Source organism: Clupea harengus, chromosome 21 (assembly GCF_900700415.2).
Source record: "Clupea harengus chromosome 21, Ch_v2.0.2, whole genome shotgun sequence".
Lineage (NCBI taxonomy): Eukaryota > Metazoa > Chordata > Actinopteri > Clupeiformes > Clupeidae > Clupea > Clupea harengus.
Window position 1 is genome coordinate 3,393,376 of NC_045172.1, and position 16,006 is coordinate 3,409,381.

General features: G+C 42.3%; 2 protein-coding genes across 5 annotated transcripts; both read right to left on the reverse strand.

Annotated features, from left to right (window-relative positions):
* Window position 1: 1 nt before the first annotated feature.
* phka2 (phosphorylase kinase, alpha 2 (liver)) lies at window positions 2–15,981 on the reverse strand. Of its 4 annotated transcripts, XM_012819742.3 has the most exons (33): window positions 15,832–15,981; window positions 15,467–15,569; window positions 14,930–15,088; window positions 14,801–14,848; window positions 14,299–14,467; window positions 13,527–13,609; window positions 13,345–13,425; window positions 13,102–13,200; window positions 12,512–12,658; window positions 12,337–12,390; window positions 12,095–12,217; window positions 11,779–11,874; window positions 11,530–11,637; window positions 11,087–11,165; window positions 10,682–10,816; window positions 10,470–10,579; window positions 10,240–10,384; window positions 10,040–10,118; window positions 9,527–9,678; window positions 8,913–9,095; window positions 8,702–8,808; window positions 8,421–8,554; window positions 8,159–8,318; window positions 7,931–8,010; window positions 7,666–7,744; window positions 7,343–7,472; window positions 6,900–7,001; window positions 6,553–6,671; window positions 6,120–6,143; window positions 5,483–5,536; window positions 4,686–4,913; window positions 1,530–1,730; window positions 2–1,196 (listed from the first exon to the last, which is right to left on the reverse strand). In XM_012819742.3, the coding sequence occupies exons 2-33, from the start codon at window positions 15,542–15,544 to the stop codon at window positions 1,023–1,025; spliced, it is 3,720 nt and encodes a 1,239-aa protein (XP_012675196.1). In that variant the 5' UTR covers window positions 15,545–15,569; window positions 15,832–15,981; the 3' UTR covers window positions 2–1,022. The 4 variants fall into 4 exon arrangements, with proteins under 4 accessions (XP_012675196.1, XP_012675197.1, XP_031414942.1 ...); XM_012819743.3 differs by lacking the exon at window positions 6,120–6,143; XM_031559082.2 differs by lacking the exon at window positions 5,483–5,536.
* Window positions 1,905–4,662, reverse strand: LOC105893340 (7SK snRNA methylphosphate capping enzyme-like). The gene has a single exon (XM_031559095.2). It carries the CDS (start codon window positions 3,753–3,755, stop codon window positions 2,469–2,471), a length of 1,287 nt encoding a protein of 428 aa, XP_031414955.1. The 5' UTR covers window positions 3,756–4,662; the 3' UTR covers window positions 1,905–2,468.
* Window positions 15,982–16,006: the final 25 nt, after the last annotated feature.

Genomic DNA, 16,006 nt, shown 5'->3' on the forward strand with positions numbered 1-16,006 from the left:
GTTCTGTCAGTAATATTTATTATTCTTTGTGTTGCATACTTGTGTTATAATTAAAATAATGTCTTAAAACGGTGTTACATAAATCAGTTACAAGATATTTGTTAACAGGTTTTCTAAAATAATGTTTAAATAACTTGTCTAAATCAACACACAAAATATTAAATCTGTCACAGTGGCTGGTAAATTAAATTAAATTAAATTAAATTAAATTAAATACAAAAAAGCCAAATGATACTGATTCTATCAACAGCCATATAATTTGACTGGCATCCAAATATTCTATTCACTTTAGAAAAAGAATGTCCTTCACTTATTATTAATATAAACTATATGGACATTTACATAACATTTCAAAAACCTTTCTATACTAGGAAAGTAACCTACTGAGGAAACTAATACATATATGTATGTATGTATGTTGAATTGTTTCTGCTCAGTGTCAGTAAATAATCAGTCAGTTACTCTCTTTCTAGTACCTGTGATTCTCACAGCAGCAGCATTCCATACATGGTAATACAATATTTCATTACAATCTTCTCCTAAGTGCCCAGTGTTGAAACTGTGTGGATTCAATGTATGCAGTATTCTGTGATTGGTCCAGGAAAGCCCTACACACACAGCGGAATGTAGACCAGTCTGAACTGAAATGACATGAGGTCACAAAGGCAAGACTTAGACGGACCTGATTTTACACCAACCATACATAAGCCAACGCCATTCCTAAATCATATACTGCATTAGAGGATGGCAATACACAAATACACATCTATAGATTAAACATTTAAAATGTCTACATGCGTAAATGCATTTATACCAGTCAAAAATCATGACCCCTCTGTAAGATAACCTGGTCAATACTGAGTGTTTAGTTTCACAGTTAGCATACACAATGAAATATATTCTTGCATTTTTATACTGAAAACAAATGTTGGTTAAATGAATGAATGTAAACTTATAACAGGTAGTGGTCCATTTGAACTGAGTACTGGCCTTAGTGCTTCTGTTAGGAGGTTTCGATCTTCTCACTGCATCAGGCAGCTGGTGTTGGGTAAGAAGTCCTGCACATAGCTAATCACAGCCTTGGACAGGTATGTCATGGTGCCGTAGCTGCCACTGGGGGCACTGTCATAGAAGAAGTTGCAGATACCCGTTGCTGTGTCTTTCTCCAAGAAGAACTCACAAGCCCCTTGAGCAATCTGTACCATCACCAAGGAATGATGAGGGGAAACCAGAGAGAAAAAGATAAGGATTGTCAATAACCATCTGAAACTCCACTGCATACACGTGACCCTGGCAATAATAAAATCCTGCTTGTCAAAATACTGATATATGCTTTCACGGACATGTAACTCACATAGCCAGCTAAAAAACATAAAAATTCCTGGTGCCAGCTAAATCCTCCTGCATGTACACATTAGGTGTTTTGTTATGCTTTTGAAATAAACCCATTGGATCCATATCAGTTGTTTACCTTGACCTAATCAATTGGCACTAGAAGCATAAGAATCAGCATAAGCTCTCTGCAATACCTGGTCCTGCAAGAACAGCTCATTGGCTGAATGGACGATGCGGTCGATATGGATGATGCCCCCGATGCTCTGGAGCTCCATGTCTGCTACTAGCGTTAGCACCATGATGGTCTCCACCAGCAGCTGCCGATACTCCGGCTGGGGAACGCGGTTCAGCACTGACTCGACGTGGACTGCAAACTTTATTTCGCCTTCAGTCATCTGTTTTGAATGGCAGATTTTAAAGATGTATTTAAGCAAGTACTTGCTGTTGCCTTTTTATGTTAATCTGAAAGTGTAACTGTTTGGTTATATAAAGTTGCCAAAGAATTTGAGCTGATAGATTCCAACCGAGTTATCTGGTTGTGTAGAATAGGGACACTGATGATTATGTAGTGATTTTTTAATTCAGACTTTATTTGCATAATTTCCTTGGCCTAAGCAGGCACCAAGCAAGCCAGTTAGTTTGATGATCTGATGTACCCTCTGGTAACAGACTTAACTACCTAAATAGATGTTGCACTTCTTTTATGTTGTGACAAACCAGTTAAATAAACTGGTAAAAATGACAAGTACTAACAAGAGATGTTTTTATTCATCATTAGGTCATTAGGTTCATTTACAATATTTGTTAATTTACAATAATTGTCTACACTTTTATTTTTGGCCAAACAAACATGTGCGACAAACTCCCCATTCAGGGTTTAACAAACATGTTTAACAGAAAATGCTTATACAATGCTTGAAGGCAATTATTCATTTAAGTGCAATATCTAAGAATATCTGCTTCTCATCACCACCTTTGAGAGCTGTCCTGTCCACTTTTCTGAACCTCAAAGTGTCATTTCAGTTCAAAGGTACGCACCAAGGTTGTGTCCATTTCCCAAAACAAAAACATCTTTTAGGATGTAAACATTTTAACTTCCTCACTTGATCATGAAATAGACACTTGAAAAAACATCATGCAACTTGTTTTGAAGGCGTGTGATCTTTGTGAAAAACATAGATGGGTCTCTCAAAGCCTTGTGATGAGCTCTTGGGTGTTCCGACGAGCTCATAGCTTCGGAAGCCCACCTCAGATGTGAGGTATGATGCAAACTGATCTGGCTTGAACTGGATGCTCGTGTAGTTCTTCGAAGTGGTGTCTGTGAGTTTCTTTCTCCTGAGATAGGAGCTCCAAGGCTGTGGCTCCAGAATGAAGAGCCCTCCGGGCAGAAGATGCTTGTAAACCCGACGAAAGAGCCGCTTGACCCCTGCATCACCCCAGTTCAGGTGAATCCACTTGGTGACACTTAGACACATGATCACATTATATTCTTCCCTTTGGGTGGCCAGGAGCTGGTCATTCTCCAGAACATAGTTCCCTCTAACAAAGCACACATTCTCAGGGAAGGTTCCAGGGGGCTTACTGGGTGTATGGGGAAGAGGCACAGAAACAGAGGGGCTTTCAGACATGTGTGGGGTGGACCGGCCATCTTCATGGACCCCAGAGTTATTCTCAATTTCAGCTTCCTTTACTTGTACATTCGATGAATTCCCAGACACCTCTTCTACACCAGCTGCTTCTGCACTTACATTGGTACTCTTGCCCTCCTGGGCGTGTGTATCTGAAAGGTAATTCCTGATATTTTGCCTAGCATTGTAAATCAAACCACTATCAATGTCCATTCCCACTATTCTATCAGGCCTCCAATGCTTTGCGATAAACAATGTTACAAGACCGGCGTTGCAGCCTATGTCAAGAACTGTTTCGCCCTGGAACCACTCACGTTTTAAAGCCCTCAAGCGTGGGTCATCATTTAGACCTAAGTTCCGGTAACCGTAATACTGGCTGTAATTTCCGAATTCAAACCTTTTCTTCTTCAATGGTTGCTGCTTCTGTTTACGGTTGTCAGGAGGGACTTTTCGTCTGTCTGTCCCATATGAGGAGTTCATCACTGGCAGACTATTCCTTCCCGTAACTGGTCTTTGGCCATTCTCGCCGTTTTCAGATTCGCTAGACTTACGTTTACGCGGATCAGCTGATGCCAGCGAGAGACCTGAAGCCGGTTGAGGAGGTGCAGATACATTGTTTAAGTCTTTGGATACATCTTTCGTGTTGGAACCCTGAGGAGAACTGGGCACAATGATGGGGCAACCTGAGAATCCCTCAGCCTCCAAATGCTGGTGTGGTGAAGTTCTGATGAGTTCCACGGACCCCTCCTCTTGTGGTAACTTAACTCCTTTGATAATGTCTGCTTCTGTCATGTTTCCAGCAGAGTTCTTTAGGGAATATTAAATTAGGCTTAATTTACAGTAGCCTACAAACGCCTCCACGTGGCACCGTTATACTTAAGTTAGCGAACGTCAACATTAGTTATCGACATTCTTCGAGACGAATACGGCGTTTTTTCACGGTCGAGTAAGCCCTGATGTCGCACCTGAATTGTGTTATAATTACACAAAGCGGGGCTGATTAAAATGGGTCCATTAAGTCGATCCAATGCAGCGTCGATACGATTTGTTGGTTTGCTGTTCAGCGAAACATGTCTTCACTTACTACGTTACCTTTTCGTTTAAGCCGCGAAACCGGAAGAAAACAAACCCGAAGTACGGCAAGCCACGAGGGGTACAAATACTGTCCCCAACATTACAATTACCAAAGTCATAGGATACGCACTAGTCGCTACAGAGTATACTGAAAATGTTTGGCTGAGCACATCGAGGTGACCGTGAAGAAAGAATGTAATTGATACAAAAACAATATGAGCAGCACCTTAGTGGTAATTTCTAAGGTACTAAATCCCGCAATCTGAATCTCCAGTAGCCTACTTTTGTTAAATATGTCATTATCTACACTATATCATTTTCAAGGGTTAGTTTGAGCTACTTTCCATCTCAGGGATTATGCATAAAATCCAACCGTATTGAAAATCAATCTGAATCTACATGTATGATTACTTTAACTGCAGTGAACTGAACTGAAGCTCAACAACAGTCTGTTTTAAGAGAGATGCTGACGGTTCTATTGGATACGGCTCTTCCTGATGGCTGTGTCACCTCTACATTCCATACTGTACCTTTTCATTACAAGCTTCAAATATCAATAATATAATTCCAGATGTTAATTTTATACCAATTTCATTTGAAAACTGACAACAATGCAGCAACATGGGTTTCAGATCTGTCCTGCAGTACCTCTCGTGTGGTGGAAGATGGCAGCACATAGCCAGCAATGGACAAGCCGTGGCACTTCTGCAGAATTTTCCAGACCTTCTGGTAGAAACCCATGGGCACTCGGTTGATGGCTCCATCCAGACGCCTCCGGCGCAGCCACTGGCCCTGCCGCTCCTCCCACGCCAGCTGAGGGTCCAGGGAGCCAGTAGGCGACAGGATGCCGCTGGGAGTAGATGGGCTGCTACATCTCTGCACGTAGAAGTGAACGTGTGGGAGAAGTACACTAAACGTTTTTTTTCTTTTCATGTTATCAAAATGAATTGACAAGTGACAGGTTCACAGAACATAATGGCAGAGGAGCGGTCGTGCTGAAATTAATGAAGCAGACCAGCAGAGGAAATGAGTGTGTAAAAGCTTCCAGTAAGTAAAAGCTCAATCATACTGCAGGACACAAAGTGCATAGAAATAATGGCAAGGTAGCACAAATACTCTTGAGTAAAATGTAGCCCTACATTGAAGATATGTGTTGACGTGTTTGGTTTCACCCAGTGATGCAGAACATAAGGCACTACAGTCCTTTACTACAAATCACTGTATTTCTTCACTATACTTATGTATTAAGGCTTCAATTTAGTGGGCTGTTGTGTATACTGACAGACCCAGTGACAGAAGAAATAGAGTTAAAAGATAAACAGTTTCACACTGGCAAAGTAAAGCCAGTGAATGTCAGTGCTTGATTCCAACTAAGGCCTTCATGTTTGTGTGCACAAGTGATTGTGTGTGGTGGAGGGACACACGCCTCAGGAGAGCAGGTTTACCGTGGAGCGGGGGGACGTGACATTACTGCTGATGGAATAAGAGCTGCTAAAGATCTATGGAGATAGAAAAAGGCAAATAGGGATGGTCACTGGAACCATGGAAGGCCAACGAGAGGAAATGTAATAAAAAGCAATACAAATCAAATTTAAAACAGAGGTCTTACACTTAGACGTGCCAAACACAAATACTGAGTATTGAGCCCGATCTTAATTTTTGAAGTCTGTAAAATAGCATTCAATTTATCGCTAATTTTATAAATCAATGTAATTTCATTATCAGTTTTGAAGTCCAAGTGAAGGACCAGTGTTATGCCATTCACACAGCACAAAAGCACACAGAAGAACACTTGCAACCTCAAGCAAACATCTCATAAGCGCAATCAAGATTACACAATATCATACACAGGTTACCTCAGGATACAACATAAATACAGAGACAAGTGTGATTATTATGTCAACAGAAGCTAATGGTATTTAGCAGTGATGATATGAGAGCTTTTCCAAGCATCTATAATTGAGGATATGAACAGAGTTAAGATGGTGGAGCCTGTAGTATATGTTATGGGACTGAGTGGGTCGCTAGCACTGTGGATTAAGAGTCAGCATGCCTATAAATATGGCAACAAACTCAACCCACGCTTGTCTGCCTTGAGCCATCCAGCTGAAAACAGAGGGAAGTTAGTTGTTTACATGAACAGTGGTTCACCAATCTGCCTTGTTGCAAATATATTTGTTTGAAAAAGAGTTTGTTTTCCAGAGATTGGACATGAAATAAGATCAGGCACAAGAACAAAGCAAGTATTGAAAGCTCAGAGGATGAAGGATTTCCCTTTCTTGTAGAGATGCAGATAGGATACATCCTGTGAATTAATCCATACAAAGCCTCTGAAACCATGTTAATTGTGATTCCTTAATATAACAAAGTTAATTGAAATATATAGCCCACTACTTTTAACATAACAAAGAAGCATGCAAAGCCTCAATACATCAAATAGGTATAGGATTACATCTAGAATGATAGGAGCAGGGTTTTATTTATTCTCTCCTCTCCCTATTTGCAGTTTGTGTACCTGTTTGATCTCATTCTTCAGTTTCCTGATGCCAGTGCGTTCTGTCTTGGTGGCTCCAGTGTGTCCCAGCTCATGTATGGAGATGGCTGGGCTGGTGGCCGTGGACTCGAGTGGACGCACTAACACACACACACACACACACACACAGAAGTTAGAAGAGAAATCACATTCATTCAGTCTACCTTTTATATACTGTATATACTTTATTTATATTATAAAATGTGTTGATTTTTTGAGTGCAACCTGGCAGTCAGACTCTTAAATGTGACTGTTTAGTGGTTAACCAATGTTGTTCTCTGCTTCTGCCGCAGTATGTTTTTTCAGGGGAGAATCACAGTGCTACTCACCACTCTTCTCCACCCCAAACTCTTTCCCACTTAAGATGTGATGGAGCAGGTTCTTCATTTCGGACGGACTGAGGTTCATCAAGCTCTCAGAGGCCTCCTCGCCTGGAGACGGTAGAGCAGGGAGGGAGAGTGAGTAGGAGAGACCCTATGGATCAAGTCTGATATAGGGCCACATCAACATGAGCTACTAGGCTTGAAGGCAACTGTAGAGAGGTTGGCATTGTAGGGTTGCCATCAAACTTAATGGAAAAATGATTGCCCTTTTCTTTTTCCACATACCTCACAAAGTTTTCACGTTTTCGCATAAATATAAATAACATGTGTAAACACCCCTGGAAGTGTATGTTATTTAAAACCTGAACCCCAATGCAGTTCAGTCCACTGTGAAACAAGGCAGTATTGATCCCTGTGGTGGTACAGACACTCCCCCTCTGGCCACCTACCGGAGCAGTGGAGGCTGCGGGCCAGCTCAGTAGCCATGACCTGCATGATGAGGCCGATGCGCAGGCGCAGCATGTCCCCGAAGAGGGCTGGCTGGGAGCGGATGTACATGGCCAGGTACACCATGATCTCCTGAGAGGACGAGACGGTAAGAGACGGAAGGGAAAGATTACAATAGGGAGAACCAGAGTCCTTCCAAAGAATGGGGTCCAGGTGCTTGACGGCACTATTCTTCGTCCATACTCTGGTCAAGCAAGTAAGGGATATTCTCTGACATCTAAGGTTTGTTTTTCTTTCGCTGCCTAATTTATTTTATGAATCTAACCTGGGTTAGGACTGCGATGCTGATGTCTTGTCCACTGGCCTCATAGATCAGTGTGTCTAGTTCCTCAGGTGGTAAAGGACTGCAGTTGTAAAGAGAAGATTAAAGATATTATATACATGGCAAACAAATTATATACATGGCAAACATGCCATGCCAAAATAACACGTCATACTCTAAACAGAGCAGAAGACAACCAAAATATGAATAAGGGAGGGATGAGGTCATGTTTGTTTTCTTTCTGACATTTTGAGTGTGGGACACCTACGCTGAGATGACTTTCTCTCTTGGCTCTGGAGGAAGACCCACTGTTAGCTGCTTCTGGTGGGATATGAGGTCAGTGCAAGCCTGGGTTCACACAACACACACACACACACACACACACACACACACACACACACACAAAGCAAAACAAAAGGTGTTACAGCACCTAAGCTGATAAGGTCATAAGTAATGACCTAAACCACAAATGATATGATGTACTCATTATACTCACCTCAGCAAGAACCTCCACCCTCTTATGCAAGATGCCAGATATGTAACGGATGAGACCCCACTCCTTGCAAGCGCCGGCCCTGACGTAAAGCTCCTCAAGCAGGGAACGTACGGTGGCCTCACCACTGTGCCCTGACAAGTTTACTATCCAGTCTGGTCCCCTGTGAATGCAGACACACACAAACACACCCAAGCAGACAACATAGTAACAAGGTGAAAACCCCTCTAACGCAGGAGAATGAGTTCATGGTGTAGTCGCTCACTTCATGACGTAGAGGATGTAAAGGATGTCAGCCTGGTCCTGGAGTGTGGGGCACTCCTTTAGCTGCCGAACCAACGAGGCGAAGTCTGTGTTCCCCTGAGCGTCACGTGGCAGGTGCAGATCAGCACTGTGGGCCTGGTGAAGCATTCACACACACACACACACACACATCATTTTCAGAGGAATTCAGCTGTCTGTCTTCCTTAGTGGTGTTCTTATATAAAAGAGTCAGAAATATAAAACCAGAGAGGTTTCTCAGCATCTGAACAGAAGATGACTTGCCTTAGTTGGTGCTGTGATCTGGTGATGGGGCTGAGGCACCACCAGCAGGTTCAAAGACTTGCGGTGCTTATTCATGACGGAGGTAATAGGCAAGAACATTGAAGCCTCTGTAACACAATATCTCCTGATTTATTAACATTACATCCCAAGATGAAATACATAATATCTCTCAGAGACTCTGGCAGAGCCAGGCAAGTCCACACAGACTCACTGGGTAAGTTGAGGCCCTGGACCTGAGCCATGAAGGACAGGATGTCCCTAGTGGTGTGTTCAGCACTGAAGACATGGTGCTGCCCCCTCTGGATGGGAGGAAGATGGCTTTTCGCCACTGTGCTCTGAAGGAGCTGCGTGAAGTACTGATCGAACATGTCCTTCCTGGCGCTGCCGACTGAAACTGCCACACACAAACACGCACTCGCAATAACAGACATGATAATAATGCAGGTACTGAATTATTAAAGCACTACTTATAGGTACTGAATTATTAAGAAAAACATATTAACAACATTGTGTTATGCCAGGGTTGACATGATGTACTGTGTGCATCCCCTGTGAACGGTTCTGAGCAGTTGTTTAGTTTTGATCTGTTTTACAGACATCGGCTTCACATTAATGACAACAACAGAATCGTATCTATTATGTAACATACTTTTCAAAAAGATGTGTGTGAAGCCAAGGACAAAATATACATGACAACTTACATGATACTTGTACCCCCACAAAACACACACACACACAACAAACACAAGTTTTGGTGACCCCTTTGTAAATGATTAATACAATTGTCAGATAATAATTTTTACAAGAACAGTCATGATTCTGTACCTGCAGTGGCATAACTCTCTTCTTCCTCTTCTTCATCCTCATCTTCCTCGTCCTCATCCGCCAGAAAGTTGTCATCTGAATCTGTGTCCATGAAGCTGAGCTGGGTGTGGAAGGAGGTGGTGAGGAAGCTAGAGAGGTTTCCCATCTGGACCCTGGAGAGGAAACACCAACAACACATGGCATCAGCCAATGCCTACATCCCTAGTGCAGTGCACTCCTCACACGTGTGATGGTTATATTCGCCTTATCATTAAGTGATGATCACAATCCACTATCATCTAGTTCATTTATGAACAAGATGAGAGAGTACTGTTTCTCTGTTCTCACAGTGTGAATGACTGGAACATTATCAAACTACTTGATGTATAGGTGGCATATAAGCATGTTACGAAGTAAGTCCCTCTCCCTCTCTGTGTGAGCAGGTTATCCTGGTGCAGATACATCATCTCACAGCTGAAGACTGACACTTAAACAGCCTTCTGACATGCTATGCCCCAAGCAGATGTTCTTCACCTTGCCCCTCCAAAGTATCCATCTTGTAGCTTCCTCAGGGTGGACAGAATGCATGGATCGATGCTTTCACCATCCTCCACTAATGAAGAAAAAGAGTGTTTTTTGAATGGAGCATTCGAAAAGGGATCATACTGAAATGTAGTGATGTTAAGAAAGCCTTATCGAGGCAAACATGGTGAATGAGAATTATTTAAGACTACCCAGCATGCTCTGGGTGATGGGAAAGGTCAAAGTTGGCCTTCCAGTCATTCTCCAACGGCTGGAGAGGTAGGCTAGCTCAGTGCGTAGCATCTCCACTATCATCTGATTATCCAGCGCCAGGTAAAAATGGTTCTGGTCAATGAACTGTAACAAAGAGATTGCAAATACATTCAAAGATTGAACTGAAATGAAAAACATACTGCGATGTGGATTAAAATGGAGTCTTCACCTGAGGCGTAAAAGCAAAGGTACGATTTTTGAGCTCATAAAACTTTGAGGTTCCCAAAACTCCAATGTGCTTGTAAGGTCGGCCAGTCAAATTCAACTTCTTGCAGTTCCCTGTAGGGAAAAAAACATCCCCCCAAACACCAAAGTTAATTTAAACTCAACCAGAAATAACTTTCTACAGTTAAAATGGTCATGTCATGTCAGCTGGCTTACCCAGCTTCACATAGATGTGGCTGAGGATTCGAGCAGGCATGATCCGGATGGGCTGGACCTCAGACACCGTTTCCACATCAATGCCGTGGTCTCTCAGCAGGTCCTGGATCAGACTGGTCTCTGCCACCACACTCACTAACAGCACAAATTCCACAGCCTCAGGCAGCTTTTGCATGCACTCAGTCCAACCATAAGACATAATGTTGGGGTACATCTAGTACCAATGTGCTTGGATAAAAGTCACACTTTTAAGGACAAATTGATGGCATGTCAATGAATGCATGATATGGCTGAATGTAAAAGATTAAGAAAATGTATGAAGGACATGCTTAAATACAACACTGCCTCCACTTGGTTTCCATTTGTTTTAAAAAGTTGCCTCAAACTGAAAAATCCTCCACCAACCCTGCACAACCACATCAGGTTTGAAATGGGTGGAGAATCTCCTGTTGAGCGGATCGATCTCTCCAGGAGCCAAGAATCCCTTGGGAGAGAGGGCAGACAAGGCAGAAACTCTATGTTACAGAATGTTCAAATACAAAGGTAACAGCAAAAAGATAATTCATGGGGTCAAGGGAAGGTCATTTTGAAATGAATTCCTTTTAAAAATGTTACATCCTACATGGTTTTTCTTTATTTAAAGAGTGTGAACCAGTCACAGACACCTGACTTTATTCTCAGACAATACACTATCTGCCAGAAATGTAAGAGGAATTTAGCCAAGTGTTGCAAAAAAATATATTCTGAATAACCAGTACTGCCTACGTATGGTAGAATTATTTTGAACCAGATCAGTTTCCACAAGAACAAAACAGCACTGATAGTTCTAGAAAGAACAGACTTATTACCTCTGCCAGCAGACAGCCTATGATGTACAGGGACTGTCCCCACAGGTGAGGTAGTTGGCCAGAGGCAACACGGTCCACTGTCCGAGGGATCCTGTACTCCTCTTCCACCTGAGGTTGATCAGATTCAATACAATACAAGTCATATTCTGATCTGCATTGTGCACTATTCTAAGATTCTCAGGGATTTCTTTTCATGACAGTATTTGCGTGTGGATGGGTCAGCTCCGCTGTGAGCCCAGATCCGTTTACCTTGTCTGCAGGTACAGCATAGAGCTCTGGCATCAGTCGGATCCCATTTTTCCCCCGGATCAGGACTTCATCAAGAGCCTCTCTGTACTCCTGAACCTGCTCAAGAAATCTGCAGTTATTCACCGGGACACACCACCTCCTTGTGGACAAACGTGTATAATGTTTGGCAACGCGCACCCTGTCCTGCAGTGACCCATTCAAGTCACTTAAGGTGACGCGTTCGCAAAGCTCAACAGAATTAAAATGTCACTGCTCTCAACAAAGATCTGCCTGGGTGATGGATGTGGCTACAGCCCAGTCAAAAGAACAGATATACCTGCACATGTTCCTCATTGAATATGCCATCCAATATGAGGTAGGTCCAGAACACTGGCCATTCACACTCAATGTTCTCAAACAGCTTCAGCTCAGCTGGATCATAATGGAGGCGATTCGGGTCCTAGGAGAGGTGAATGTTACTTCATTCATCATTTTTACATCAGACCATTTCGTTTGTTGGCTGTCAAAAAAGGTTAACAAAGATTTAAAAGAAGGAAATAGAACCCCAACAGCACATACCTCCTTTGGAGTCCTGTAGCCATCTCGAATAAATCGGCAACAACCATACCGACCCTGGAATGTAAATATTCAAACAATGGGCATCTTCTGTGTCATTCATTCCTTCACTTATGCATGCTATTGCCAGAGCGAATCAAATTAGGTTTCTTAGCCTTTCTGTGAAAGGAAAATGTACCTGCAACTTGGAGATGATCTCCCCCTTGGTAAGATTCACAAGGTCGGCATCCTCTATAGCAAAAGCAGGGAACGAGATGACTGACAGAAGACCAGCGTCAATCTCCTTTGAGGTGGAGGCCCTCGGGAGCATGGAGCACAGAATAGACTGTGGGAATAATGTTGGTGATAAGACGTCAAAGCCATATTATGCAGGTTCTTCCCATTTTTAAAGGTATGTTTGTGTAAGTAACTGTTTTTTTAACATCCTCAAATTCCTTTGGTGGTTTATGTCATGTTGACAACTGATAAACACACCTGATGTTCCCACTAGCCACCCAGGCCATTCACTATGTAGTTCTGTGCACTAGGTTAGAAACCCCACAAAGATATAAGACCTTTTCAACAAATGTATCGCCAAAATAGGTTAGCAAGCTAGTTTTTTTTAATCTTTTATCAGTGCCAAACTGGTGGTTTTACACACTGCAAGGAAAGTTTGCTGTAAGGTAGTTAGCGCGCTAGTTTCAGACTACAAGTGTGTTAACACCTCTTTAAACACAGCAGACGAACAGACAGTCTGCTCACCACTGGCAAAGTAAGATGCAGACGTACCTGGCAGTGTTCCACCTCGTCAGGGAGAACATGAATCACTGATTTGGGGCTGCCATTAGCGCCAAATAAGTCCAGCTCATCAATGGCCTCCAGGGCAGCCTTGTGTTTAAAGAAGAATAAAAACATCAGAAACTCACATATATAGATAAATAATAAAACCCCAGGCACATATACATCACTATTAATGTGTGAGTCCAGTAAAGAGCACATCTGTGGTGTAACTGCCATTAGCCCCTTTCATACCTTTGCCATTCCCACAGAACTTGCATTCAGCTCAGGGATCCCCTTGTTGGTCTTATCCCCTCTCTCCCACATGCCATAGTCCTGCACACACAAACCCAGGTCAGAGAGAGAAAGAGTCACAGAGTGAGTGCATCTGGACTTGAGATATGGAATGGTCATTGTAAACGCAGCTCTAAACTCACAGCAACTTTATACGCAGCCTCAATGTAGAAAACCAAGTTCTGGATAAAGGCCACTTCATCCAAGTTTGAAATAATATGCAGGCCTGGTAGGAATGTAAAATAATAATTGTAGTCTCATTATCAATTAATAACAAAATAAGTACACAATACATAACTAAACATAACAAATTGACTAAAATGGGAGATCGTGCCTTCTCCTCACTGGGGCCACGACTCTGGAACAAGCTCCCGGAGAACATTAGGGCCTTAGATTCCCTCACTGCTTTTAAATCTCACCTCAAAACCCATTTATTTATCTCTGCCTTCACCTAAAGTCCTGGTCTTTGTCTTTGTTTTAGTTTCTTTTCTGTGTTGTTTTTAGAATGCATTCTTTTAATTGCTCTGTCCAAAATTACTCTGTTTTTAATACATATTATTCGAACTCATTATAATCTTATTAATTATTTTAAATTAATTTATTATCTTTTTTGGTATATTATATTATCCTATTTTCTGCACTTCATTAGCACTTCTATTACTTTGTATTATTGTTGTTGTGACTGTCTATACTATGTTAAGCACCTTGAGATTTCTTTGTATTTTAAAGCGTGCTATACAAATAAAATCCATTATTATTATTATTATTATTATAATTATAACAAGTAACAGGAACCAAATGACCCTTCAGTACAACCATAATTGTATACGACCTGGACCAAATACTGCAGATTTTGCACGAGTACGCTACACTCGCTAACGATCTTAACTAAGCTGACTCCAGGAAATGCCTGACCTGATGCCGTCATCTGTGCCAGGTAGAGCAGGTAGAGGGAGGTGGCATCCACCTGCAGGTGTCCCCACTGATCATCCCCGACTACAATGGCACAAGTGGCTGTGTGGTACTTGGCATGCAGGCAGTCCTTGGTGCTCTGCGTGTGTTTGAACTTCTCCACCTTTGCCACCTGCAGTAATACAGACATGCTCAGCAAGCTAACATGAACATGTGGGATAGATTCATACACGTAAAGGTTCCAATACCGCTAACTGTTTATCTTTTCCCCAAAAGTGAATAAAAGATGTGGTAACCATTTGCCTCAAATGCACATTGTTATATGCACTGCAAGAAACTACAATGATGAATGATGAATCTGAGTTAGGTGGTGATACAGACAAGAAATTATATCAATTCTCCAAGAGGGAAAAGGTTTTTACCCGTTATTTTAACACACACAAAACAGTGAGTGAAGGCAAACACAAATGAAGGTGTGGAATTGTGCACTGTGTGGAAATCATACCTGTCTCATCATACACTGCAGGAGGCCCTGCATCAGCTTGACCACGCTCTGTGGACAGCAATGTCAAATAACAGCTGAAATACACATTACTTCACAAAACCAGCTGAATAACACTGGACAGAAGCCTACCTGTTCGAGTTCATAGGCCTTAGCCTTGTCTTCATCACGGTCAGCATTTTTCCGGTAGGCCATACCAAGTCCCCATACTGCCAGTATACTGTAAACATTGTCCCTGACCCAGGCATCCTTCTGTTGTGCACTAGCTGGTAGAAGACCTGTCACTGGATTCTGCATCAACAAGGTAGAAGATCAACTATTGGTCTAACTGCTCAAAACATGAAGGTGCCCTCACTCAAAGCTGGTTCATGTTACCCCTCACACGTGTTTAAGAGACATGCGTGTTTAAGAGACATGCGTTTCACAGAAAGCTCTCGGGTAGCCCACTTATGTGTTGAAGATAATACAAATAATCTTTTTCACCCCTGTCTATTTAAAAATGACCTTTGGTCATGTGCTGTTTATTTGAAGAGAACTCCAGCGAGGGGAAATTTGGCCCCCTCCTGGAATGCATAGTTAACAGCTTTGGTTACCATCATAAAGCCATTTCTGGGGAATAACGAGAAACTACCAAAAACACAACTTGGAATGAAAGAAAATCTCACCCACCTGATGACACAAAATTGTCTCCTGCACAAGCCTTGCGAATCCATCCAATCTGACGCCCGAATTACTCCGGCTGCGCATTCTTACGTCAGATATCCAGCCAGCTCTGAAAGCATTGTATCGTTGTAACAATCTTGTCTAGCAAATTGAGCAGCCACAATGATACATACAATTCTTTGATAATCGGCACCGCACGAAGACAATTTCAGGTGCGGTTACTCTGTCTAAAACAAACTCGTGAGGAAACGCAACTATTCCAAATGGTAAACACTGTTTTACATACTTCCAACAAACCACGACTGACCATCATCTGGGGTTGCCTACATGCAATAAAATCCCAGTTATATAAATAACCCTTAACATCTTACCGTTCGCATACCCGTGGCTTAACACAAACGACTTAGCTGATGTAGTAGTAAACATCTGCAGTCATCCTATCTTGCGAGATACCAGAGCATTGCCAAATGACAGCGAAGACCGGAAGTCTCGTCTACGGGCCTATTTTTTTAAGCACCTCATCTCCAAAAAACATGGAATAGCATT

Excerpts from the sequence above, each read along its gene's own strand:
- phka2 (XM_012819742.3), bottom strand. The coding sequence starts at position 15,544 with ATGCGCAGCCGGAGTAATTCGGGCGTCAGATTGGATGGATTCGCAAGG. Across the intron at positions 12,391-12,511 it reads AGATCATCTCCAAGTTGCAG|GGTCGGTATGGTTGTTGCCG; the intron begins GTACATTTTCCT and ends TTTACATTCCAG. Across the intron at positions 10,817-11,086 it reads ACCTGATGTGGTTGTGCAGG|TGAGTGTGGTGGCAGAGACC; the intron begins GTTGGTGGAGGA and ends TTGTGCTGTTAG.
- LOC105893340 (XM_031559095.2), bottom strand. The coding sequence starts at position 3,755 with ATGACAGAAGCAGACATTATCAAAGGAGTTAAGTTACCACAAGAGGAG.